The sequence below is a fragment of the Pseudophryne corroboree genome, unplaced genomic scaffold (genome assembly GCF_028390025.1).
Source record: "Pseudophryne corroboree isolate aPseCor3 unplaced genomic scaffold, aPseCor3.hap2 scaffold_1325, whole genome shotgun sequence".
NCBI classification, from domain to species: domain Eukaryota; kingdom Metazoa; phylum Chordata; class Amphibia; order Anura; family Myobatrachidae; genus Pseudophryne; species Pseudophryne corroboree.
The window spans coordinates 20,431-47,869 of NW_026967951.1; the positions used below are offsets into that span (position 1 = coordinate 20,431).

Consider the following 27,439-nt stretch of genomic DNA (forward strand, 5'->3'; position numbering starts at 1 on the left):
GAAAAAAATCAGCTCTGTTGCACACAATAGATATCACACAGGTGAGGAACCTTTTTAATCTCATCACCATTGCTATGCAATGTTCCTCAAAGTCCTGTCCTATCTCCTATGCTTTTTGCAATATACCTGCTGCCACTAGGTGAAACAATCAGACTTCATGCCCTTGTCTACCACTGCTGTGTAGATGATCTGTCTGTTGCTCCAGGTATTGAGAACCAAATACCAATCTTAAATGGCTGTCTAGCTGAGCTCCAGGCGTGGGTGATACCAGTTGTCTGTGACTCAGTCCTGGTGAAACAGAGGTCATTATGGTAGAAGCTCACCAAAAAAGGGAAGGTCTACAGAGTTGCCAATCAACTGAACTTATGCATGTGGGTATCGTAGGATTCATAGAAATTGTAGTGAGATAACCAAAAGTCAGAAACAAATAGAATTTTATGGCAAATGCTTTTTAGAAAATTGTTATACAAAAACCGTAGTTGAACAAGCATTAAAAGAGGCCCTAAGTCTGAACAGGGAGGAATTATTAGAATATAAAAGTAAACCTGATAATAGACCAGAAGGGAAAGACACTTTATTATTCATTGCGAGATATAACACTTATGACAAGCACATCAAAGAGGTCCTGAAAAAGCATTGGAATATTTTACTCCTAGACCCCGGACTTGGAGGTGTATTACCACATGAACCTCAGGTGGTCTTCAGAAGGGCTCAGAATTTTAAGGACGTTTTGGCTCCTAGTAAGGTCACTACAAGAGAGACAAGGAAGCCCTTAGATTGTCATGGGTGTTTTCAATATGGTAAATGTGAGCATATTGGGGGTAATTCAGACCTGGTCGCTGCTTTGATTCGAATCGCAAATGGCGTGTCACGATCCGGGTATCTGAACGCCATTTCTTACCCATCAGATGCCTCCTAAGGCTGGCTCAGCGCTCCAGGACCGGATCCCATCTGTTATCCTGATGTTTACATGCCTGTATCCTCTCCTGTCACTCTGAGACGCTGTCACAGTAAACGCCATATTACACCTGGCATGGCGTCTCCCGCGGCCTCCGCCGCCGTCCCTGAGCTTCTGCATGCCATCAAGCTCGCTCTAGAAGAGTGGAGATATCTGTTGGAGGGAGCTTCTCATTCTATCACCATACTTACAGACCACAAGAACCTTTTATATCTGAAAGGCGCACAATGTCTCAACCCTCGTCAGGCCAGATGGGCACTTTTCTTTTCCAGGTTCGACTTTAAGCTCCAGTTCTGTCCGGGCTCTCAGAATCGCAAGGCCGATGCCCTTTCCCGCTCATGGGAGCAAGAAAATGAGTCAGAGTCTTCAGACAAGCATCCTATTATAAATCCGTTGGCATTCTCCACGGTAGGGATGGACTCTACGCCCCCATCAGGGAAAAGTTTTGTGAAACCGATGCTAAGGAAGAAGCTCATGCATTGGGCCCATGCTTCCCGTTTTGCCGGACATACAGGTATCCAAAAAACCCTGGAGTTTATCTCTAGGTCCTATTGGTGGCCAACTCTGAAAAAGGACATCTTGGAGTTTATTGCATCTTGCCCAAAGTGTGCTCAACATAAGGTATCCCGCCAGTCGCCTGCGGGGCAACTGGTTCCACTATCTGTTCCCCGTCGACCTTGGACCCATTTGTCGATAGATTTTATTACAGATTTACCCATGTGCAACAAGTTCAATACCATCTGGGTGGTAGTTGACCGGTTCACCAAGATGGCACACTTCATTCCTCTCACCGGTCTTCCGTCAGCTTCCAAGTTGGCTCAAGTATTTATACAAGAGATCTTCCAACTCCACGGTCTTCCTGAAGAAATTATCTCAGATCGAGGAGTTCAATTCACAGCCAAATTCTGGCGAAGTTTATGTCAAGTCCTCCAAGTCAAGCTAAAGTTTTCCACGGCTTACCATCCTCAGACCAATGGTCAAACCGAGAGGGTGAATCAGGACTTGGAGGCCTTCCTCCGCATCTATGTGTCCTCCTCTCAAGATGACTGGGTTCAATTACTTCCCTGGGCCGAGTTCTGTCATAACAACCAGTATCATTCTTCATCTGCTTCAACACCATTCTTCACTAACTTTGGATTCCAGCCTAAAGTCCCTGAGTTCCAACCGCTTCCAGCAACTTCTGTTCCCGCAGTGGATATCACCTTGCATCAGTTTGCCAATATCTGGAAGAGCGTACGATCAGCTCTGCTCAAGGCATCGTTCAGGTACAAGAAGTTTGCGGATAAGAAGCGTCGAGCAGTTCCTGCTCTCAAGGTGGGTGATCGGGTATGGTTATCCACGAAGAATTTGAGGTTAAGAGTTCCCAGTATGAAGTTTGCACCTCGCTATATCGGTCCTTTCAAGATTGAACAAGTCATCAATCCTGTTGCTTACAGACTCCAGTTGCCTCCCTTCTTAAAAATACCCAGGACATTCCATGTTTCCTTGTTGAAACCGCTGATCTTGAATCGGTTTCATTCCTCACTTCCTCCAACTCCGAAAGTCCAAACTCAACGAGGCGTTGAGTATGAAGTGGCCAAGATCCTGGACTCACGTCACCGTTACGGTCAACTACAATATCTTATTGACTGGAAGGGTTATGGCCCTGAGGAACGTTCATGGACCAATGCTTCTGATGTCCATGCTCCTGCCTTGGTCCTGAGATTCCATTCCAAGTTTCCTCAAAAGCCAAAGAAGTGTCCTGGGGCCACTCCTAAAGGGGGGGTGCTGTCACGATCCGGGTATCTGGACGCCATTTCTTACCCATCAGATGCCTCCTAAGGCTGGCTCAGCGCTCCAGGACCGGATCCCATCTGTTATCCTGATGTTTACATGCCTGTATCCTCTCCTGTCACTCTGAGACGCTGTCACAGTAAACGACATATTACACCTGGCATGGCGTCTCCCGCGGCCTCCGCCGCCGTCCCTGAGCTTCTGCATGCAGAGTGTCTGAGTGGCGATTACGTCAGCCGCGGCCTCCGCTGTGTCCGCGTGGTTGGATGTGCACCTGTCAGCCTGGCGCCTCCTGTCTCCGGTGGTCGGCGCCGCCATTACTGTTTTAATTTCCACATGGATTACAAACCAAACTTCCCTCCAAGTGTCTGCATGGGCGCAGCCATCTTGGATTCTGTCAGCTGATTATTTCCACCAATCTGTTCTCAGTATTGATAATCTGCATAATTGCCTAGCCAATCCCTTCCTTGCTGCGGGTATAAGTATGTTGTACCTGAGTAAGGAAGGCATCAGTGCTTTGGTTGTCAAACCTAGTTCCTGTTTGTCTCTCTCCTGTGATTGTCTTCCAGGTTCCAGCTCCTGTCTCAAGACTTCCACCATAGAGACCCGCACCAGCATTCCACCTGCGGTGTAGCCTGACTCTCTGCTCCATTTTGGATTCATCTGTTTCCAGCTACAACATTACCTGCTTCCAGCCCAGCTTCCAGCAGAGTACAGCTTCTCTTAAAGGGCCGGTGTCCTTTCTACAGTTTACCACTCTCCACCGGTATTATTATTTCTTCGCTCTCAAGCTCTACATTTCATTCATATTGCATCGCTCTCAAGCTTCATTTATTATTTTACTGGTTCCAGCCAGTACCCACTCCGTGCCAACATCTGTCTGGTTCCAACCAGAACTCACAGCAGCTATTTTATTTACAGCAGTCCAGCTTTCCCTGGAACACCAGCTGGTACGATCCTGGGCTTTCTTCATTGCTACAGTCGGGCCTGGTAAGGACTTTCCAACTCACAGATAATAAGAACTGTCTCATACTACCAGAGCTCTGTGGCCCCTGCCACCCTGTAGTACCCAGGAACTGTATTATTTCTCTGCTGATTTTATGTTTCTTTTACTGCTACTGTGATGCATGGAGTTTGTCATAAATAAACATCATTGACTTTTATTCAAGTTGTCGTGGTCACGCCTTTGGGCGGTTATTCCTCGTGTTACTTACATGTCCAGGGGTCTGATACAACCTCCCAGGTTCCGGTACATCTCAGCCCCTACAACTGAGGCTGCCTCCCGTCAGCTCAGGCCCTCAGTTGTGACAGTAAGCACTGACCTAATGAATCCAGCCGGAGACCAGGATCAAGCGGCCAGGCCGATGCAAGAACTGGCAGCCCGACTAGAATATCAGGAGGCTGCACAGGGCCACATCATCCGCTGTCTCCAGGATCTCTTTACTCGGCTGGATGGGATTCAGACAACTCTCCGTGGATCAGGTGCGTCTGGTGCGTCAACCACAGTGACTCCAGCTATAACCCCACCCACCTTACCCATTTCTGCTCCACGTCTTCATCTTCCAACGCCAGCAAAATTTGACGGATCTCCAAGATTCTGCAGGGGATTTCTCAACCAGTGTGAGATTCAGTTTGAGCTACAACCTGGCAATTTTCCCAGTGACCGTACAAAAATTGCCTACATTATTTCTCTTCTCAGTGGCTCAGCCCTTGATTGGGCATCACCGTTATGGGAGAGGTCTGACACCCTGCTATCTTCTTATACTGCATTCGTGTCAACATTCAGGCGCATCTTCGACGAGCCAGGCCGGGTAACCTCAGCTTCATCCGAGATTCTCCGTTTACGCCAGGGGTCACGTACTGTAGGACAATATCTGATACAGTTCCAGATCCTGGCATCCGAACTGGCATGGAACGACGAGGCCCTGTATGCTGCATTCTGGCATGGCTTATCTGAGCGTATTAAAGATGAGTTAGCTACCAGAGACTTACCTTCTAAGTTAGATGAGCTAATCTCACTCTGCACGAAAGTTGATTTACGTTTCAGAGAGAGAGCAACTGAGCGTGGAAGATCATCTGCTCCAAAATCTTCTGCTCCTCCTCCTCGCCAACTGTCACCAACTAAAGATGAGCCCATGCAAATTGGTCGTTCCCGTTTAACTCCTGCTGAGCGCTGAAGACGTCTCTCCGAGTCTCTCTGTCTTTATTGTGCAGCTCCGTCTCACACCATTAATGCCTGTCCCAAACGTCCGGGAAACTCCAAACCTAGCTCGCCAAGGAGAGGGCCGGCTAGGAGTAATGATCTCCTCTCCATCTCCTCAAGATTGTAATCTCCCAGTCTCACTTCAAGTTGCTCAACGTTATCGGAACGTTATTGCCCTCCTTGATTCCGGAGCAGCTGGGAACTTTATTACCGAAGCCTATGTTAAACGGTGGTCCCTACCCACCGAGAGACTTCCTTCGTCCATTTCTTTAACTGCCGTGGATGGCAGCAACATTTTTGATGCAGTTATTTCTTTAAGGACTCTACCAGTTCGTCTGAGAGTGGGAGTTCTTCATTCCGAACTAATTTCTTTTTTAGTGATTCCAAGAGCCACGCATCCTGTGGTCCTGGGCCTCCCATGGCTCCGTCTTCACAATCCTACAATTGATTGGACAACTACGCAAATCCTGGCATGGGGTTCCTCCTGTGCTGAGACATGTTTGTTTAAAGTATTGCCTGTCTGTTCTTCCTCCCCCGGGTCGTCTGATGTTCCACCTCCTCCATATCAAGATTTCACGGATGTGTTCAGTAAAGCTTCTGCCGATATCCTTCCTCCTCATAGAGAATGGGACTGCCCGATTGATCTCGTTCCAGGGAAGGTTCCACCTCGAGGCCGAACTTATCCGTTGTCTCTGCCTGAGATGCATTCTATGGAGGAATACATTAAAGAGAACCTAGCAAAGGGGTTCATTCGAGCTTCTTCTTCTCCAGCCGGCGCAGGCTTCTTTTTTGTAAAGAAGAAAGATGGTGGTCTGCGGCCGTGCATCGACTACAGAGGTTTGAACGACATTACCATCAAGAACCGTTATCCTTTACCCCTGATTACTGAGCTCTTTGACAGAGTTAGCGGAGCTACCATCTTTACAAAGCTGGACTTGAGAGGTGCATACAATCTCATCCGGATCCGTGAGGGTGACGAGTGGAAGACCGCCTTTAACACCCGTGACGGACATTATGAGTACCTCGTCATGCCCTTCGGATTGAGCAATGCTCCAGCTGTCTTCCAGCATTTTGTCAATGAGATCTTCAGAGACATTCTATACCGTCATGTCGTGGTCTATCTTGACGATATCCTCATTTTTGCCAACGATTTAGAGGAACATCGTTTTTGGGTTAAAGAGGTTCTGTCCCGTCTCCGTGTCAATCATCTCTATTGCAAATTAGAGAAATGCGTCTTTGAAGTCAAATCCATTCCGTTTCTAGGGTACATTGTGTCCGGTTCCGGACTAGAGATGGATCCTGAGAAACTACAAGCAATCCAAAATTGGCCGGTACCCTTAACCCTCAAAGGGGTCCAGAGGTTCTTAGGGTTCGCCAACTATTACCGAAAGTTTATACGAGACTTTTCCACCATTGTGGCGCCTATTACTGCTTTCACTAAGAAGGGTGCTAACCCGTCCAAGTGGTCTGAAGAAGCCATGCAAGCATTTCATCTTTTAAAACAAAGGTTCATCTCTGCGCCTGTTCTGAAACAGCCTGACATCGACTCTCCTTTCATCTTAGAGGTGGATGCCTCCTCCGTTGGAGTAGGAGCGGTGTTATCTCAGAGGACTAAAGATGGCCATTTACACCCTTGCAGTTTCTTCTCCCGGAAGTTCTCCCCAGCTGAGCGCAACTATGCCATTGGCGACCAGGAGTTGCTAGCCATCAAGCTCGCTCTAGAAGAGTGGAGATATCTGTTGGAGGGAGCTTCTCATTCTATCACCATACTTACAGACCACAAGAACCTTTTATATCTGAAAGGCGCACAATGTCTCAACCCTCGTCAGGCCAGATGGGCACTTTTCTTTTCCAGGTTCGACTTTAAGCTCCAGTTCTGTCCGGGCTCTCAGAATCGCAAGGCCAATGCCCTTTCCCGCTCATGGGAGCAAGAAAATGAGTCAGAGTCTTCAGACAAGCATCCTATTATAAATCCGTTGGCATTCTCCACGGTAGGGATGGACTCTACGCCCCCATCAGGGAAAAGTTTTGTGAAACCGATGCTAAGGAAGAAGCTCATGCATTGGGCCCATGCTTCCCGTTTTGCCGGACATACAGGTATCCAAAAAACCCTGGAGTTTATCTCTAGGTCCTATTGGTGGCCAACTCTGAAAAAGGACGTCTTGGAGTTTATTGCATCTTGCCCAAAGTGTACTCAACATAAGGTATCCCGCCAGTCGCCTGCGGGGCAACTGGTTCCACTATCTGTTCCCCGTCGACCTTGGACCCATTTGTCGATAGATTTTATTACAGATTTACCCATGTGCAACAAGTTCAATACCATCTGGGTGGTAGTTGACCGGTTCACCAAGATGGCACACTTCATTCCTCTCACCGGTCTTCCGTCAGCTTCCAAGTTGGCTCAAGTATTTATACAAGAGATCTTCCGACTCCACGGTCTTCCTGAAGAAATTATCTCAGATCGAGGAGTTCAATTCACAGCCAAATTCTGGCGAAGTTTATGTCAAGTCCTCCAAGTCAAGCTAAAGTTTTCCACAGCTTACCATCCTCAGACCAATGGTCAAACCGAGAGGGTGAATCAGGACTTGGAGGCCTTCCTCCGCATCTATGTGTCCTCCTCTCAAGATGACTGGGTTCAATTACTTCCCTGGGCCGAGTTCTGTCATAACAACCAGTATCATTCTTCATCTGCTTCAACACCATTCTTCACTAACTTTGGATTCCACCCTAAAGTCCCTGAGTTCCAACCGCTTCCAGCAACTTCTGTTCCCGCAGTGGATATCACCTTGCATCAGTTTGCCAATATCTGGAAGAGCGTACGATCAGCTCTGCTCAAGGCATCGTTCAGGTACAAGAAGTTTGCGGATAAGAAGCGTTGAGCAGTTCCTGCTCTCAAGGTGGGTGATCGGGTATGGTTATCCACGAAGAATTTGAGGTTAAGAGTTCCCAGTATGAAGTTTACACCTCGCTATATCGGTCCTTTCAAGATTGAACAAGTCATCAATCCTGTTGCTTACAGACTCCAGTTGCCTCCCTTCTTAAAAATACCCAGGACATTCCATGTTTCCTTGTTGAAACCGCTGATCTTGAATCGGTTTCATTCCTCACTTCCTCCAACTCCGAAAGTCCAAACTCAACGAGGCGTTGAGTATGAAGTGGCCAAGATCCTGGACTCACGTCACCGTTACGGTCAACTACAATATCTTATTGACTGGAAGGGTTATGGCCCTGAGGAACGTTCATGGACCAATGCTTCTGATGTCCATGCTCCTGCCTTGGTCCGGAGATTCCATTCCAAGTTTCCTCAAAAGCCAAAGAAGTGACCTGGGGCCACTCCTAAAGGGGGAGGGGGGGTGCTGTCACGATCCGGGTATCTGGACGCCATTTCTTACCCATCAGATGCCTCCTAAGGCTGGCTCAGCGCTCCAGGACCGGATCCCATCTGTTATCCTGATGTTTACATGCCTGTATCCTCTCCTGTCACTCTGAGACGCTGTCACAGTAAACGCCATATTACACCTGGCATGGCGTCTCCCGCGGCCTCCGCCGCCGTCCCTGAGCTTCTGCATGCAGAGTGTCTGAGTGGCGATTACGTCAGCCGCGGCCTCCGCTGTGTCCGCGTGGTTGGATGTGCACCTGTCAGCCTGGCGCCTCCTGTCTCCGGTGGTTGGCGCCGCCATTGCTGTTTTCATTTCCACATGGATTACAAACCAAACTTCCCTCCAAGTGTCTGCATGGGCGCAGCCATCTTGGATTCTGTCAGCTGATTATTTCCACCAATCTGTTCTCAGTATTGATAATCTGCATAATTGCCTAGCCAATCCCTTCCTTGCTGCGGGTATAAGTATGTTGTACCTGAGCAAGGAAGGCGTCAGTGCTTTGGTTGTCAAACCTAGTTCCTGTTTGTCTCTCTCCTGTGATTGTCTTCCAGGTTCCAGCTCCTGTCTCAAGACTTCCACCATAGAGACCCGCACCAGCATTCCACCTGCGGTGTAGCCTGACTCTCTGCTCCATTTTGGATTCATCTGTTTCCAGCTACAACATTACCTGCTTCCAGCCCAGCTTCCAGCAGAGTACAGCTTCTCTTAAAGGGCCGGTGTCCTTTCTACAGTTTACCACTCTCCACCGGTATTATTATTTCTTCGCTCTCAAGCTCTACATTTCATTCATATTGCATCGCTCTCAAGCTTCATTTATTATTTTACTGGTTCCAGCCAGTACCCACTCCGTGCCAACATCTGTCTGGTTCCAACCAGAACTCACAGCAGCTATTTTATTTACAGCAGTCCAGCTTTCCCTGGAACACCAGCTGGTACGATCCTGGGCTTTCTTCATTGCTACAGTCGGGCCTGGTAAGGACTTTCCAACTCACAGATAATAAGAACTGTCTCATACTACCAGAGCTCTGTGGCCCCTGCCACCCTGTAGTACCCAGGAACTGTATTATTTCTCTGCTGATTTTATGTTTCTTTTACTGCTACTGTGATGCATGGAGTTTGTCATAAATAAACATCATTGACTTTTATTCAAGTTGTCGTGGTCACGCCTTCGGGCGGTTATTCCTCATGTTACTTACATGTCCAGGGGTCTGATACAACCTCCCAGGTTCCGGTACATCTCAGCCCCTACAACTGAGGCTGCCTCCCGTCAGCTCAGGCCCTCAGTTGTGACATGGCGGTCTTAGCCAAATGTGCACGCGCGAAGCCAGAAGTGCACATGTGCTGCCTCGCTGTGTGATGAATGTGCTTTTCTATTTGCTGTCAGGCAATGACAAAGAGGCGTGGTGAAGGCGGTGCGGGGGCATGGCTTTGCAGGATAGTGAAGGGGTGTGAACAGCTGCAAAGCAAATCGCTGTTAGTGCACACTGGGCGTTCACAGCTGGTAAGTCTTGGGCTGCGCACAACTTGCAAACGCTCAGCGCGGGTGTACTGTCCAGCATCATCCAGCGATTAGTTGCAAATCACACACACCTGTATGCAATTCATCTGCCTCCACAGCTCATTTCACCTCCAGCTCCCTCTGAGATGGTATGTAGGTTATGAAACCCTGCAACACACAATCTGCAACACACACAACACACCCTGCAACACACACGTGCAACACACACACCACACCCTGCAACACACAATCTGCAACACACCCTGCAACAGACATGTGCAACACACACCACACCCTGCAACACACATGTGCAACACACACCACACCCTGCAACACACACGTGTAACACACAATCTGCAATACAACACCATACCTCCCAACTGTCCCGATTTTCGCGGGACAGTCCCGTTTTATGGGGACTGTCCCACTGTCCTACCCGTGGGCCGCAGTGTCCCGCAGTGGGGGTGGGGGGGCAGTTGGGAGGCTCTGTCTGTCGCTGCCCTGCATAGCAGAGCAGCGGTGAATAGACGCTGTGCGCACAGCGTCTATTCATTGGAGACTGAGGGAGAGGGGGCATGCCAGCGGCTCACAGAGCGCTGGCCATGACCCCTCAGTGACGAAAACAGGGGCGTGGCTCGCGATCGTGGGTCCTCCCGCGAAGCCACACCCCTTTTCTTAGGCCTCGCCCCCTTTTAGGGGGCGTGCACGGCTTCGCCGCGCGTGTATCCCTCTTTGCAGATGGGAAAAGTTGTGAGGTTGTTATGCACACCAGTGCCTGCAGGAAAGTACTGGTGTCAGAACTGTTATGCACTCCAGTGTCTGCAGGAATGTACTGGTGTTTGAACTGTTATGCAAAACAAATGGACTCAGACAAACTGGGGAATATGACATAACGTACACAGAAGGTGATAGGGTAACAAAATACACACAAGGTGAACAGGGAAGCCCAGAGGCTAAGGAACTGGGTATCTCCCTTGTATTAGAACTGCTCAGATGTAAAAAGCAAGATGTTGTGTTTTAATACGTAGAGAACCCGAAATGCTGTTGCTAAGGGCAACAGCAAAACCCTAAAGGGTTACCAACGGGTGTGGCAGTAAACTCCTTGGTCAGAGATGGAATGATAGACACAAGGAGAGTCTCCACAATCCTATTTCTCACTTGCAGTGCACAGGTTTTAGCTTACTGCCACTAAACTGACCCCTGACACCTAGCACAGTGAGACAGGATTAGACAGGCAAGTCTTAGAATACAGCCGCAAACTTGCTAGGTTCACAGAGTAGTAACAGAACTCCAGCAAGCTAAACGACTGACTCCAGTCTTACTGCTAGGTCTGGATTGGCAGAGTGTAATACCAAATCCCCAGGCCTATTTGCAGTAAGCAACAAACAAATACAAAGCTACACAGTACTGGCTAACTTTCATGAACTGACTAACCAACAAAGATTCAGCAGCATCTGCTTACTCTGAAAAGAGGCCTTATAAAGCAGGTGCTGTCCACGCCCCACTCAGACCTCACAGACTGTGAGCACAAAAACCAGCACCGGATCCCCTGCCGTGCACAGAGCCTATAACCACTGCACAGCAAAAGACCCGAACCGGAGTATCAGCTGCGCTCAGGTTACTCCACTAGCACTTGTCTCCTGGTTGCCATGACGACGTGGCAGCACAGGGCAGGAGACCCTAACAGAGGTATGCAACACACCCTGCAACACACATGTGCAACACAATCTATACACATTTGTTTCCAAATATTACATGTGTAGTGCACATGTACAACATGTGTTGTTTGACAAGCAATTGAATACAATACACACAACTGTTTGTTATTTGGAAGGCCCTCTTTCTGCGGTTGATTACTACATTTGTGTGTGTTCCATAAAACAACATTCCCACCATAATGATCCTTTACGGTGACCATATGAACCCTTTTCCTGCCTCACACATGGATTACACAGGTTCTGGGGCTGGCTGACTTCACGTCTACATTTCAGCTGGTAACTGTGCTGCAGATCTGTAACAATTGTATTTCCTCTTTTCCATCTTGTGGAGACTTAATAAATTAGAATTGGGGAGGAAAAATAAGAAGTCATCTGTTCCGTTGATGCACTTGGACAGAACCAATTATATCATAAGAAATAACCTTTATTAGATATACATTAAAATGAGACATACGTTAATATGTTTATCCCAAACTCGCAGTGAAACATAAGGTTTAAAATCACAAAACAAACATGTATGTGAATAGAAAAAAATAAAAAATTGTGAAAGATTAAAAAACGTGTCCACGTGTGATTCTTTGCTGTACCGATTTCACAAAATTATTTAGCTATGTTGTAAATATTCAAATGACTTGATGGTGTGATGCTACAAAATATCTATTCAGTCTACAATATGACCACTAGAGCTTGTCATTGGTATACCATTCACTAAATATATATTAACCCCAGGAAATCATCCCTGTTCACAGAATTATAAGGGTAAGTGATTGTAACAGTCTTATCAACAACAAGCTGAGCAGTTAAAGTGTAGATTGGAAAAAAGTGGCTATGACAGTAAGAGAATTGAGCCAGCACTGGGTGATGTAGAGGTACTGGACAGAAAACCTCTATTAGGTAATGATATAAAACATCATAAGAAAGGAAATTATGAATGGGCTTTCCTTACAAGTTTTAACACACAACATAAGTTACTAGAAAGGTCTTTTAGAAAAAATTGGAACATCCTAAAAAAAGGACCCAATAGTTGGGGATGTAATTCCAGACCACCCTATTTTTATTGATAAAAAAACCCTGAATCTGAAAAACTCCTTGGTAAGAAGTTATCTCCCACCAAAAAGGACAGAAGGCAGGATTTTAACAAAAGGGTTTCACCGATGTGGGATTTGCATCGGGTGTAGGGAAATAAAAAATGACGGTTCCAAGAAATTAGATTCAATATGCATTAATGGGAAAACTGCCAAAATACATGATTTTATAACTTACAATGTTAAGAATGTTTTATATTTTATTGAGTGCTCTTGTCATTTATTTTATATTGGCCGTACCACCAGACCACTCAAAGTACGAATAAGCGAACATTGCAGAAATATAAAAAATGGATTGACTACACACGCTCTGTCTAACCACTTTAAAATCCATCACAACAAATCTCTAAAACACATCATTAGATTTGCGGGTTTTAAATTAATTAAATGCACCAACAGACAAAGGGATATTATGTTGATTTTAGCGAAAAATTAAATGCAGGCTATATATGAACTTAATACACTACACCCATCTGGACTGAATAATGATTTTGAATTGAAATGGTTTTTATAATTTTTTAATAAAATTTATTTTTATGCATTTATTTCTGGATATTTCTGTATGTCTTTTAAATTCTAGCCTATCTGGACAGAAGCCAAGAAGAAACTCTCTTACAGTCCCGTTTTAATTTTGGATGTATGATCTACGAGGGCTGATATGATTGTGAAGAGCCACTTCCGGGTTTGGTTGGCAATCCTGCTCCCAGAATGGTTGGCGGAAGCAGGGATCATCTAAACCACAGCACTTCCGGCCTTGGTTGGCGCAACAAGGCGGGCGGAAGTGAACGGCCGGGATCATCCAGCCTCAGTTCACCATGGATACCATCGGCGGGGCTGACGGAAGCCGGTGCCCGAGACTTCCGGTTGGCGAACATGTACAGGGGAGGTTGGCGGAAGCGGGGACTAGACCACCAATAAGGGAAAGAAATAGTAATTTCGATAGATGCGGTTGGCCTCCACAGCCTCCCCGGAAGTGACACAACGCAATCATGATCAGCCCCTTAATATGATTGGAGGAGATTGTAACTATGGGAACACACAGCTGTTCAAAATAATTGCACAAAAACGAGGATTGGCTGAACATGTTTAAATTCTGGATCAAAGACCTGCAGCAAAGCAGGTGGAAACGCGTTGGTTATTGAGGGATCAGCAGTGGACCTTGCAGCTTCTGTGGTACATTTGGGTTGCAGAACTTTTGCCAAGAACGGAGTCCGGTCAGCTTATCCGGAGAGGAGATTGGACATTTTAAGAACTTGTTTGAGAACTATTTTATTGGTTCTCAGACCTGCTGGTAATTTTTCTGACTCCCCTCATACAGAGACTATGCTAGTCCTTTCTTGTTATATTTGCATATCTATGTCATGTTTGTATGTCAGTATTAAAGTGTTGTTACTGTGCTACACATGATATTCCTCTCTCTTTTTCACATGTGAACCTGTGAATTGAAAATATTGAGGAAAAATTACTCCTGGCTATCTATTTTCAAGATAAGAAATTATTTTATTGCTTCACCTTGTTCACTATTATGCTGGATTTGTAATTTCACTTAGTCACTCTAATAAGTTACGCTCATCATTAGCGCCTGAGGTGATACATCCCCACCAGCCATATATACCCTTGTTACTTTCGCGTTATCTGGAGAAAGACTCCGCAGGGTTTGTTTTACCTCTGGGCTGCTTCATTTTTGGTTTGTTGCACGATTCCAGATTGTCCAATTAGAACATTCCTATATTGTATGCAGTATAGATATTGCCAGTCTGTACACCGTCATTCCCAGTGAGGCTGGTATATGCGCTGTACAAAAATTACTGACAGGCAACCCATTATATGTTGGTCCAGATATTGAGTTTGTACTAGATCTTCTAACTATGACGCTAACATATAATTATTTCATTTTCGATGGCAGGTTTTACCTGCGGACAGCAGGTTGTGCGATGGGGTCCCCTGTGGCCTGTCATATGCAAATGCTTACATGTTCTCTGCAGAGCAAGATATCTTTTTTAGTGACAGGTCTGTCTCGGAATCCATCATCATGTACTTACGGTACATAGATGACGTGTTTGTCATTTGGTCACAGTCAGAGGAGATGTTCCGGGAATTTATAAATTTTCATAACTCTACAGAACATCCGATCAAATTTACCTTTAATATCAGCAAAGAGTGTGTCAATGTCCTTGATGTACTAGTACAGTGTAAGGAGGGCATTTTGTCCACCGACCTGTATCACAAAAACACTGGCCGCAATACGCTGCTTCACTTTGAAAGTTTTCACCCCCTCTCATGCAAATTGGCTTTACCCTATTCTCAGTTCCTGTGGGCGGTGAGGATTTGCAGTGATAAATCCGAAGCTACCATACAAATTGACAACATGATTAGCAAATTTAGACAGAGGGGATACCCTCTTGAAACGTTTGCGGCTAAGAACAAAGCTCTCAATATGAATCGGGATACTTTATTGGCCAAAAAAGAGAAAAAAATTGGCAGCACCCGGTTTCCATGGGTTAATCACTATAATGTTAACAGTAGGGCAATTGCCAAAACTACCAAATCCCGGTGGCCCATGGTACAGACTGACAAGGATCTGAATCTTACGGGAACAGCCATCATGCCCACATACACGAGAGGTTGTAATTTACGTGACTGGCTAGTCAGATCTGATGTGACTGGTCTGCACTCCAAACAGAGTGAACAAAACATCTTTTTGTCTTTACGAAAAGGTTGCTTTAGATGCCTTGATTGCACCACATGTAGATCTCTCCTTACCGGGAGCACGTTCAGGCATCCGTTCAGTGGAAGAAAATACACCATTAAGCATAGGGTCACGTGCACTACTAGATTTATTATATATCTTATCAGCTGCCCATGCGGATTGCATTATGTCGGTGAAACCGACTGTACACTAAGGGAACGTATGGCTAATCACAAATTGGCCATTCGAAAGGCCATACAAAGTGGGACTAGCGACCAGCCGGTCGATCGGCACTTTGCCCTAGCCAAACATAACATTGCCTGTTTAAAATATATCATTATAGATCACGAACCTGCGAATCTGAGGGGTGGGAATAGATCACTTTATTGCAGAAAGAATCCAGATGGATTCATGAGCTGCAAACTCTTTCTCCCAAAGGCCTTAACGAGTCTCTTGGTCTTCATTGCTTTTTATAATGATGTATAGATGTGGTCATAATCATCTAGAAGTATGTATCTACATATATGATCTGTATTTATTACATGGCATCTCTACTTGTTCCTGGTTTGTTTCAATTGTTTTGTGTATAACAATTCTTGTTTCTATGTTTCAGTTTGTATCTATTATGAAATCTCCGGTAGGCGGGGTGGCATGATGACGTCATCTGTGGGCGTCAGAACGCTGCCACCACGCCGAAATTCATTGCACATGAGGGGGGATATAAGGTATGTCTGTTTATATTCTCAGTGACCTGAGTGCCGCCCATTGCTTTGTATGTTTGTCGCGTCGCTGCACGGGTACCGGACTTTAACTCATGTCGTGGGAGTGCTGCCACAAATTGACTTATTTATATAATTGTGCCCAAGGCTGATTACTGCATATACAACAGATATAGGGGCTTATGTGACAGCCTGTGAGATGCAGATGTGGGGCGACACTGGCACAGCTGCCCATATGTAAAGTGGCACTCATTATTTGGCAGAGCGGAGGTGTAGCAAGGACATGACAGTCAGACCCTATCCCTATCATTAGGTAATAAGCGCTCACCCCCGTCACCTCTAGGCTGGTACTCCCACACTCCTCTGGGCAATCCAGTTCCAGAAACTACCACTCATGCTAGAAAGTGACCCCCTCTCCCCCATCCACACAATGAGAGCAGGTGATCTTACAGAACAGGTAACAGGGAAACAACAGAAACATAAAACTACAGGTATAAGATGTAATGTGACACAAGTGATAGATGTGAGAGGTCACATAGAGCCGGGATCAGGATACGTTGTGTAATGAGAGGTCAGAGAGAAAGCTTCCCCCATGTTGGTTGGTAACGCCTTGCCCTTTGTAGGTGTGACTTCTCTCATGTCGAACAAGATTTGATTTTTGTATAAAACATTTCCCACACTCAGAACATGGAAATGGTTTCTCACCTGTGTGTATTCTCCCATGTGTAACAAGTTCTGATTTCTGTACAAAACATTTCCCACACTCAGAACATGGAAATGGTTTCTCACCTGTGTGACATCTCTCATGTCTAACAAGTTGTGGCTTAACTATAAAACATTTCCCACACTCAGAACATCGAAATGGCTTCTCACCTGTGTGACTTATCTCATGTCTAACAAGTTGTGACTTATGTATAAAACATTTCCCACACTCAGAACATGGAAATGGCTTCTCACCTGTGTGACTTCTGTGATGTGTAACAAGATATGATTTCTGTACAAAACATTTCCCACACTCAGAACATGGAAATGGCTGCTCACCTGTGTGACTTCTGTGATGTGTAACAAGATATGATTTCTGTACAAAACATTTCCCACACTCAGAACATTGAAATGGTTTCTCACTGGTGTGTTTTCTCTCATGCATAACAAGATGTGATTTCTCTAGAAAACATTTCCCACACTCAGAACATGGAAATGGTTTCTCACCTGTATGACTTCTCTCATGTCTAACAAGATGTGACTTATCTATAAAACATTTTCCACACTCAGAACATGGAAATGGTTTCTCACCTGTATGACTTCTCTCGTGTCTAACAAGATGTGACTTATCTATAAAACATTTCCCACACTCAGAACATGGAAATGGCCTATCACCTGTATGGATTTTCACATGTCTAAGAAGATGTGATGTCAGTGTAAAACATTTCCCACACTCGGAACATGGAAATGGTTTCTCACCTGTGTGACTTCTCTCATGTATAACAAGAGCTGATTTTTGTATAAAACATTTTCCACACTCAGAACATGGAAATGGCTTCTCACCTGTGTGACTTCTCTCATGTCTTACAAGAAGTGATTTGTATGTAAAACATTTCCCACACTCAGAACATGGAAATGGCCTCTGTCCTGCCTTAGCTGGCTGATGGATAATAAGCTTTGTGTTCTGTGTAAAACATTTGGCATCTATAGAACAGGGAAACTCTGTATCTACTGTCAGAGCTGTAACAGATGCACCAATATCAGAGTGATCAGGAGAACATTTCCCAGGATCAGAGGGATCAGCTGAGAGAGCTGGATGTATAATTGGGGTAATGGGATTATCTCCTGGAGAATCCTGTCTACTGTCATTATCTTTTATGTCACAATCCGGGGATAACATTAGATGTCCTTCTGAGATATTCCTGCTTGTGTGTCCATCTGCTGGAAATAAAATACATTATGGAAATGTGACATTTTCCTGTAACATTAATCTTGTAAAGATTATAATGAAAAATGTCTGTTTACTATAAAATGAGTAGACGAGACCAGGGTGTATAATATATAATAATATAAATGACATTATTACCTGTAAGCATTGCGGTTATGTTTTTTTTTTTTTAAACTAGGATGATTGGACTGGAGTATAACACTGAGAGATCATGTGGGATTACTACAGGTGACATGAGCTGCTGCCATAATGTCTACTTGAAGAAGCCCAAATCTTTCTATCAGTAGCTGGAAGACTTCCTGATGTAGGGACCAGTCCCTTGGAACATCCTGTCTCAGTCTCAGCTATTCGGCCACTGTATACTCCTAGCCTGATACATGGAACACGTGAGGTGACTCTCTCTACACAATATATCATCTTTCCCACCTCTACCATTGCTTTCCTGGCACACCCGCTGTCTGAGAATACTCGGAGACGCTTCTCCAGTAACTACTGATGGACACATTGATATACTGTCCATACTGCTCTGACTTACATTACATTTATATGACGCTTCTCTTCCCGTAACTATATACCTTATACTATCGTCCTGTAACACACAGTGATATGATGTGAGGGGGAGAACAGGAGTATAATAGGGGCTGATGGCTCCTGACGTATGAGATACACCAGAGAGTGTGGGGAGGAGACTGGTCAGATCTCTGGGCTGGTAACACACAATGACATGATGTGAGGGGGAGAGCAGGAGTATAATAGGGGCTGATGGCTCCTGATGTATGAGATACACCAGAGAGTGTGGGGAGACTGGTTAGATCTCTGGGCTGGTAACACACAGTGACATGATGTGAGGGGGAGAGCAGGTGTATAATAGGGGCTGATGCCTCCTGATGTATGAGATACACCAGAGAGTGTGGGGAGGAGACTGGTCAGATCTCTGGGCTGGTGACACACAGTGACATGATGTGAGGGGAGAGCAGGAGTATAATAGGGGCTGATGCCTCCTGATGTATGAGATACACCAGAGAGTGTGGGGAGGAGACTGGTCAGATCTCTGGGCTGGTGACACACAGTGACATGATGTGAGGGGGAGAGCATGTGCATAATAGGGGCTGATGGCTCCTGATGTATGAGATACACCAGAGAGTGTGGGGAGGAGACTGGTCAGATCTCAGGGCTGGTAACACACAATGACATGATGTGAGGGGGAGAGCAGGAGTATAATAGGGGCTGATGGCTCCTGATGTATGAGATACACCAGAGAGTGTGGGGAGTAGACTGGTCAGATCTCTGGGCTGGTAATACACAGTGACATGATGTGAGGGGGAGAGCAGGAGTATAATAGGGGCTGATGGCTCCTGATGTATGAGATACACCAGAGAGTGTGGGGAGGAGACTGGTTAGATCTCTGGGCTGGTAACACACAGTGACATGATGTGAGGGGGAGAGCAGGAGTATAATAGGGGCTGATGGCTCCTGATGTATGAGATACACCAGAGAGTGTGGGGAGACTGGTTAGATCTCTGGGCTGGTAACACACAGTGACATGATGTGAGGGGGAGAGCAGGAGTATAATAGGGGCTGTGTTAGGCGCCGGGGTCCGCTCGGCCGTGCGGCCCGGCGCCTAGCAATCAGGGACGCCGGGCGCGTTCAGCCGCCGGCTCCCTGGCAACGCCTAGACGCCGGGCGCACGGAGCCGCTCAGACCCTAGCAACAGGGACGCCACGATCAGACCGCGTTCCCTGTTGCTGGGTCTTAATTAAATCAGTGCTTGTGTGTTTTGGCCGTGCAGCATGCAGCTGCACGGCATCATTATGTAATTACCCTGTCTGGATCAGGATTGGAGGGCTCTCAAATATAAGCACTCCCAGGACTTCTCACAGACGCCGGTGATAGCTTCCTGTTTGCTGTGTCTGCTGCAGAGAGAGTTCCCAGTCCCGGTCTATTCGATTGTTCCTGTTCTCAGTGATCCTGTACTCGGAAGTTACCATCTGTTCCTGGAGTCTGACCGAGCACCTTAACATCTGGTGGCGTTCGTGAGTCGCGGCGCAGCCGTGTGTTGCGGCTTGTCCGCTACTGTTTATTATTTTGCTTTATTGTGTTCTGGAGCTTTTGCGGAGGATTCCGCTTCCACAAGATCCACTCTGGTGTCCGGCGGTGCTGGATAGGAGTGTCGGATCAGTGGACCTTTGGTTGTCCTTTTCCCTGGCGGCTTGTCCGCACATACCTTTTGAATTTGTTAGTTAGCTTGTAACCCCTGGCCTGGTTGTTTAGTCAGAGGGCCCCTTGTTATCACCCTGTCTCGGACTTCCCCTTGTCTCCCATTAAGACCTGCGGGGGCATCGGGGTTGGGCAGACATAATCCGCCCTTCGAACGCGGCTGCCATGGGCTCAAGCAACCATAGTCTCGCAGGGGATTTCTGATAACACGGGCGAGACAACGGAGTTAGGGCACCAGGGGTTACTAGGCTCTCCAGCTCCCACAACCAGTATATTGTTCCTGTACTCAGATCCCTGTCATAAGATCTTCTCCGGTCTGGAGTACAGGAATCATAACATTATCACCGGCCCGACAAAAGAAAATTTTTTAACAAGAGTTAATTTTTTCACTTATTCAGTTGGGAGAATTTTGTCGGTCTCATGAATCCCACCGGTGTTGGGCCAAATCCTGGCCAGTTTCTAGTTAGTCAGATTCAAGAACTTACTCAGATGGTTCAGGATCTGTCCCTCCGGGTGAGCTCACAGGAAGATCTGTTACGGACTTCCCCGAGGGTCATCCCTGAACCAAAAATGCATCTGCCTGACCGTTTTTCTGGGGATAGAAAACAGTTTTTTAATTTTAAAGAGTCTTGTAAACTTTATTTTCGGTTAAGACCAGTCTCCTCAGGTACGGAGGCTCAGCGGGTTGGAATTATAATTTCTCTGCTTCAGGGGGATCCTCAGACCTGGGCTTTTGGTTTAAAGACAGACGATCCGGCCTTATCGTCTGTAGACGCCTTTTTAAAATCTTTAGGGCTATTGTACGACGACCCTGATAGAGAGGCGTCCGCAGAAAGTCAGTTGCGTGCTCTTAGACAGGGTAGGAATCCTGCAGAGAATTATTGTACGGAGTTTCGCCGTTGGTCGAACGACTGTGGCTGGAATGACCCTGCCCTGCGCAGTCAGTTTCGCCTCGGCTTATCTGAATCTATAAAAGACAGTCTCCTTCAGTATCCCGCTCCTGAGACCCTTGATAAACTCATGGAGCTCTCTATTAAAATAGATCGTCGGCTCAGAGAGCGGAGGGCTGAAAAAGGGGCATCTGTAGTTTCTTTTCCCTGTGTTCCTTCCGTTCCTGTAGACATGGAGGAACCTATGCAGATTGGTCTCTCCAAATTGTCTCCGGAAGAAAGAACCAGGAGGCAAAATTCTGGTCTGTGTTTATACTGCGGAGGTACATTTTGCCCGTAGTTGTCCAAACAAGTCGGGAAACTTCCTGACCAAGTGAATAGTGAGGGGGTTCACTTTGGTCTACAGCTCATCTCCTCAAATAATTCACTGTTGGTTCCAGCTAAAGTTTCTTATGACAGCCTCTGTTCCTCGGTCTCTGCTTTTGTGGACAGTGGAGCTGCAGGAAACTTTATGGATTTAACATGGGCCAAGGCCTTAGGTATTCCTCAGCTAACCTTAGGTAGGTGTATCACCATGCATGGTTTAGATGGGAGTCCCTTATCCAATGGGGTTATTTCTCTATGTACTCCTCCTGTTTTGCTCTCGGTGGGAGCTCTGCATTCTGAAAAGATTGAGTTTTTTCTTACCCATTGTCCAGCAGTTCCTGTGGTTCTGGGTCACCCTTGGCTGGCCTTTCATAATCCCATCATAGATTGGCAGTCTGGGGAGATCCTACAATGGGGTACCATCTGTGATAAAGAATGTATTACGCTTCCTATCCGAGTAGCTGCGGCCGGGTCCGCACATATTCCTGGAGAATACCAGGATTTTTTTGATGTGTTTTCCAAGGGCAATGCGGATATTTTGCCTCCCCATAGGCCTTATGATTGTACCATAGAGTTAATTCCTGGTGCCACGTTGCCTAAAGGAAGGTTATATGCATTGTCTGGTCCTGAAACTGTGGCCATGAATGAGTATGTGAAAGAAAGTCTTGAGAAAGGGTTTATCAGGCCATCTAAATCCCCTTTAAGTGCAGGTTTCTTCTTCGTAGAGAAGAAAGATGGTTCCCTCAGACCCTGCATTGACTTTAGAGCGTTGAATAAGATCTCAGTAAAGAATACTTACCCCCTGCCGCTGATCTCTGTCCTCTTTGATCAGCTACGTTCGGCTGTTATTTTTTCTAAGATTGATCTGAGAGGAGCATATAACCTCATTAGAATCAGGTCAGGGGATGAGTGGAAAACGGCATTCAGTACTCAGTCAGGCCACTATGAGTATCTGGTCATGCCATTCGGCCTATCTAACGCTCCGGCAGTTTTTCAGGATCTCATTAATGATGTGCTCCGTGAGTTTCTGGGAAGATTCGTCGTGGTCTATTTAGACGACATTTTGATATATTCTGACTCTGTAGAACAACATGTTACCCAGGTGCGTCAGGTGCTAAAGAAATTACGTGAAAATCACTTATATGCCAAGCTGGAGAAGTGTGAATTTCATGTCACGGAGGTATCCTTTTTAGGGTACATTATTTCCCCTCGGGGATTCCGAATGGAACCAAAGAAGCTCCAAGCCATCCTTAGTTGGGCGCAACCCACCAACTTAAAAGCAATTTAGCGCTTTTTAGGGTTTGCAAACTACTATAGAAGGTTTATTCACTCTTTCTCTGACCTAGTTGCTCCCATTGTGGCACTTACTAAGAAGGGAGCAGATCCTACCAATTGGTCATGTGAAGCTAAAGTATCTTTTCAGGCCTTGAAACAAGCCTTTGTCTCAGCCCCTGTCCTTAGACATCCCAACCCAGAATTGCCTTTCATTGTTGAGGTTGATGCCTCGGAGGTTGGAGTAGGGGCTATCCTTTCTCAGAAGGATCCAGATTCCCTTGAGTTACATCCTTGTGCCTTTATGTCCAGGAAATTCTCATCTGCAGAATCCAACTACGATGTTGGTAACCGGGAGTTGCTGGCTATTAAATGGGCTTTTGAGGAGTGGAGACATTGGCTTGAAGGAGCGACCCATACCATTTCAGTTTTGACTGATCACAAAAATCTTCAATACATTGAATCAGCTAAGCGACTGAATGCCCGACAGGCTCGTTGGGCTTTATTTTTTACTCGTTTCAAATTCATTATCACCTTCAGACCTGGTTCCAAGAATACCAAGGCAGATGCCCTCTCACGCAGTTTTCTTCCCGTTCAAGACAACAGTCCTGTTACTCCCATACTTCCGCCTTCATTCATTCAGGCAGGTCTCACACAGGATGTTTTTTCCCAATTGAAGCTGCTTCAACATCAAGCTCCGGGAAATACTCCTGCTGGTCGTCTTTTTGTTCCTGAGTTTTTGAGAGCAACTGTTTTGGAGGAATTTCATGATAGCAAAGTTGCAGGGCATCTGGGAGTCGCTAAAACTTTGGAATTGGTATCCCGCTCAGTGTGGTGGCCTGGTCTTTCTAAAGACATTAAAGAGTTTGTTTTTTCGTGTCAGGTCTGTGCACAGCATAAAGTTCCCCGTTCTTTGCCTATTGGTCAACTTATGCCCTTGAATGTTCCTCTTAGGCCATGGTCGCATATCTCCATGGATTTTGTGGTGGATCTCCCTCTGTCAGCTGGATGCCGAGTCATATGGGTGGTAGTGGACCGTTTTAGTAAGATGGCCCATTTTATTGCTCTTCCCCGATTGCCATCTGCCCAGGGATTGGCAGTCTTGTTCCTCCGTCATGTTTTCAGACTCCATGGGTTACCCACTGATATTGTTTCTGACAGGGGTCCACAATTCATTGCACAATTTTGGAAGTCTTTTTGTGCTTCGTTTAAGATGAAATTATCATTAACCTCCGGTTATCATCCACAATCCAATGGACAGACTGAGCGAGTGAACCAATCCCTAAAACAATATTTGCGTTTGTACTCGGCCAAACTCCAAAATGACTGGTCTGAGTTTCTTCCATTGGCGGAGTTTGCTTATAATAATGCCTGTCATTCCTCCACCAATGTGTCCCCATTTTTTGCAGTTTTTGGTTTCCACCCCAGAGCTAATTCATTTTTTCAACATTCCTCTGTCTCCTCTCTGGCCCTGACCTCTCATCTTAAACTTATTTGGAAAAAAGTGCACCTGGCTCTCAGAAAAGCAGCTTTCAGGGAAAAAAGATTTTCTGACAGGCTCCGGCGGCCGTGCACTTTTAAAGTAGGAGACAGGGTGTGGTTGTCGACTCGCAATATCAAACTTCGACAAACCTCAGCCAGATTGGGTCCTAGATTTATTGGACCATTTCTCATTATCAAAAAAGTCAATCCAGTTGCTTTCCGGTTACAGTTACCAAGAACTTTACGGATCGGAAATACCTTCCATTGCTCTTTGCTCAAACCATATGTTTCTTCTAGCAGATTTCCTCGTAAAAAATCTCAGGGGAGATCACCAGTTAATGTACAGGGTCAGCAGGAGTTCTTGGTTGAGAAGGTTCTCGATTCCAAGTTGTCCCGGGGTCGGCTTTATTTTTTGGTGCATTGGAGAGGTTATGGTCCTGAGGAAAGGTCGTGGGTCCTAGATGAGGACCTTCATGCCCCAAGGCTCAAAAGGGCATTTTTTCAAGAATTTCCTCAGAAACCCGGATTTAGGGGTTCCTTGACCCCTTCTCAAGGGGGGGGTACTGTTAGGCGCCGGGGTCCGCTCGGCCGTGCGGCCCGGCGCCTAGCAACCAGGGACGCCGGGCGCGTTCAGCCGCCGGCTCCCTGGCAACGCCTAGACGCCGGGCGCACGGAGCCGCTCAGACCCAAGCAACAGGGACGCCACGATCAGACCGCGTTCCCTGTTGCTGGGTCTTAATTAAATCAGTGCTTGTGTGTTTTGGCCGTGCAGCATGCAGCTGCACTGCATCATTATGTAATTACCCTGTCTGGATCAGGATTGGAGGGCTCTCAAATATAAGCACTCCCAGGACTTCTCACAGACGCCGGTGATAGCTTCCTGTTTGCCTGTGTCTGCTGCAGAGAGAGTTCCCAGTCCCGGTCTATTCGATTGTTCCTGTTCTCAGTGATCCTGTACTCGGAAGTTACCATCTGTTCCTGGAGTCTGACCGAGCACCTTAACATCTGGTGGCGTTCGTGAGTCGCGGCGCAGCCGTGTGTTGCGGCTTGTCCGCTACTGTTTATTATTTTGCTTTATTGTGTTCTGGAGCTTTTGCGGAGGATTCCGCTTCCAAAAGATCCACTCTGGTGTCCGGCGGTGCTGGATAGGAGTGTCGGATCAGTGGACCTTTGGTTGTCCTTTTCCCTGGCGGCTTGTCCGCACATACCTTTTGAATTTGTTAGTTAGCTTGTAACCCCTGGCCTGGTTGTTTAGTCAGAGGGCCCCTTGTTATCACCCTGTCTCGGACTTCCCCTTGTCTCCCATTAAGACCTGCGGGGGCATCGGGGTTGGGCAGACATAATCCGCCCTTCGAACGCGGCTGCCATGGGCTCAAGCAACCATAGTCTCGCAGGGGATTTCTGATAACACGGGCGAGACAACGGAGTTAGGGCGCCAGGGGTTACTAGGCTCTCCAGCTCCCACAACCAGTATATTGTTCCTGTACTCAGATCCCTGTCATAAGATCTTCTCCGGTCTGGAGTACAGGAATCATAACAGGCTGATGCCTCCTGATGTATGAGATACACCAGAGAGTGTGGGGAGGAGACTGGTCAGATCTCTGGGCTGGTGACACACAGTGACATGATGTGAGGGGGAGAGCATGTGCATAATAGGGGCTGATGGCTCCTGATGTATGAGATACACCAGAGAGTGTGGGGAGAAGACTGGTCAGATCTCTGGGCTGGTGACACACAGTGACATGATGTGAGGGGGAGAGCAGGAGTATAATAGGGGCTGATGGCTCCTGACGTATGAGATACACCAGAGAGTGTAGGGAGGAGACTGGTCAGATCTCTGGGCTGGTAACACACAGTGACATGATGTGAGGGGGAGAGCAGGAGTATAATAGGGGCTGATGGCTCCTGATGTATGAGATACACTAGAGAGTGTGGGGAGACTGGTCAGATCTCTGGGCTGGTAACACACAGTGACATGATGTGAGGGGGAGAGCAGGAGTATAATAGGGGCTGATGGCTCCTGATGTATGAGATACACCAGAGAGTGTGGGGAGGAGACTGGTCAGATCTCTGGGCTGGTAACACACAGTGACATGATGTGAGGGGGAGAGCAGGAGTATTATAGGGGCTGATGGCTCCTGATGTATGAGATACACCAGAGAGTGTGGGGAGGAGACTGGTCAGATCTCTGGGCGGGTAACACACAGTGACATGATGTGAGGGGGAGAGCAGGAGTATAATAGGGTCTGATGGCTCCTGATGTATGAGATACACCAGAGAGTGTGGGGAGGAGACTGGTCAGATCTCTGGGCAGGTAACACACAGTGACATGATGTGAGGGGGAGAGCAGGAGTATAATAGGGGCTGATGGGTCCTGATGTATGAGATATACCAGAGAGTGTGGGGAGGAGACTGGTCAGATCTCTGGGCTGGTAACACACAGTGACATTATGTGAGGGGGAGAGCAGGAGTATAATAGGGGCTGCTGGCTCCTGATGTATGAGATACACCAGAGAGTGTGGGGAGGAGACTGGTCAGATCTCTGGGCTGGTAACACACAGTGACATGATGTGAGGGGCTGATGCCTCCTGACTCCCTCACAGGGCAGATACATTTCCCTCATTAGTTTGTACTGACAGAGGAGGGTGTAGGATAAGAGATTGTTGTAGTGACTGAGGAAGGAAAATATGTGACTCTGTTCTGTAATAAATGTTTATTACTCACCTGTGCTGATATCTGTAGGGATCTCCTCCTCCTTACACTGCTGATCACCCCTCACATACGTCTCTTCTTCTCCCTCTATATCTTCTGCCTTTATATCAGTCACATACATCTCTTCTTCTCCCTCTATATCTTCTGCCTTTATATCAGTCACATACGTCTCTTCTTCTCCCTCCATATCTTCTGCCTTTATATCAGTCACATACGTCTCTTCTTCTCCCTCTATATATTCCGTTTTAATATCAGACAGACGTTGTACCTAAAAAGAAAAAAAAAACACTATAATGCATACAGTCAGATTAAACTGAGGTGAAACAGTATAATATCAGTGTATAAGACACACAGCTTCTCTACAGATCATATAGTGATAGTCACTTTGGTATATTGGGGAGACCCTAAATCCCACCTACCTGATCCTCCTGTGGGATCCTGTGATTCTCCTCTGTACAATCCTGGGAATACAGAGGACGGGGACATCTCTCTGGGGTATCTCTGTTACTGGGTCCATCTGTAGGAGACACACAGTGACTGAGTACAG

At 46.6% G+C, this 27,439-nt stretch overlaps 1 protein-coding gene across 1 annotated transcript; it reads right to left on the minus strand.

Annotated features, from left to right (window-relative positions):
- Nucleotides 1–9,932: 9,932 nt before the first annotated feature.
- LOC134994797 (oocyte zinc finger protein XlCOF6.1-like) lies at nt 9,933–18,388 on the minus strand. The gene is made up of 4 exons (XM_063951007.1): nt 18,380–18,388; nt 17,326–17,497; nt 17,074–17,232; nt 9,933–9,994 (listed from the first exon to the last, which is right to left on the minus strand). The coding sequence occupies exons 1-4, from the start codon at nt 18,386–18,388 to the stop codon at nt 9,933–9,935; spliced, it is 402 nt and encodes a 133-aa protein (XP_063807077.1).
- Between the last annotated feature and the right edge of the window lie 9,051 nt (nt 18,389–27,439).

Coding starts and splice junctions, on each gene's coding strand:
- LOC134994797 (XM_063951007.1), bottom strand. Junction 17,233..17,325: donor TCTTGTTAGACACGAGAGAA/GTCATACAGGTG, acceptor GAAGTCATACAG/GTGAGAAACCATTTCCATGT. Junction 9,995..17,073: donor TCTTGTTACACATCACAGAA/GTCACACAGGTG, acceptor TGTGTGTTGCAG/ATTGTGTGTTGCAGGGTTTC.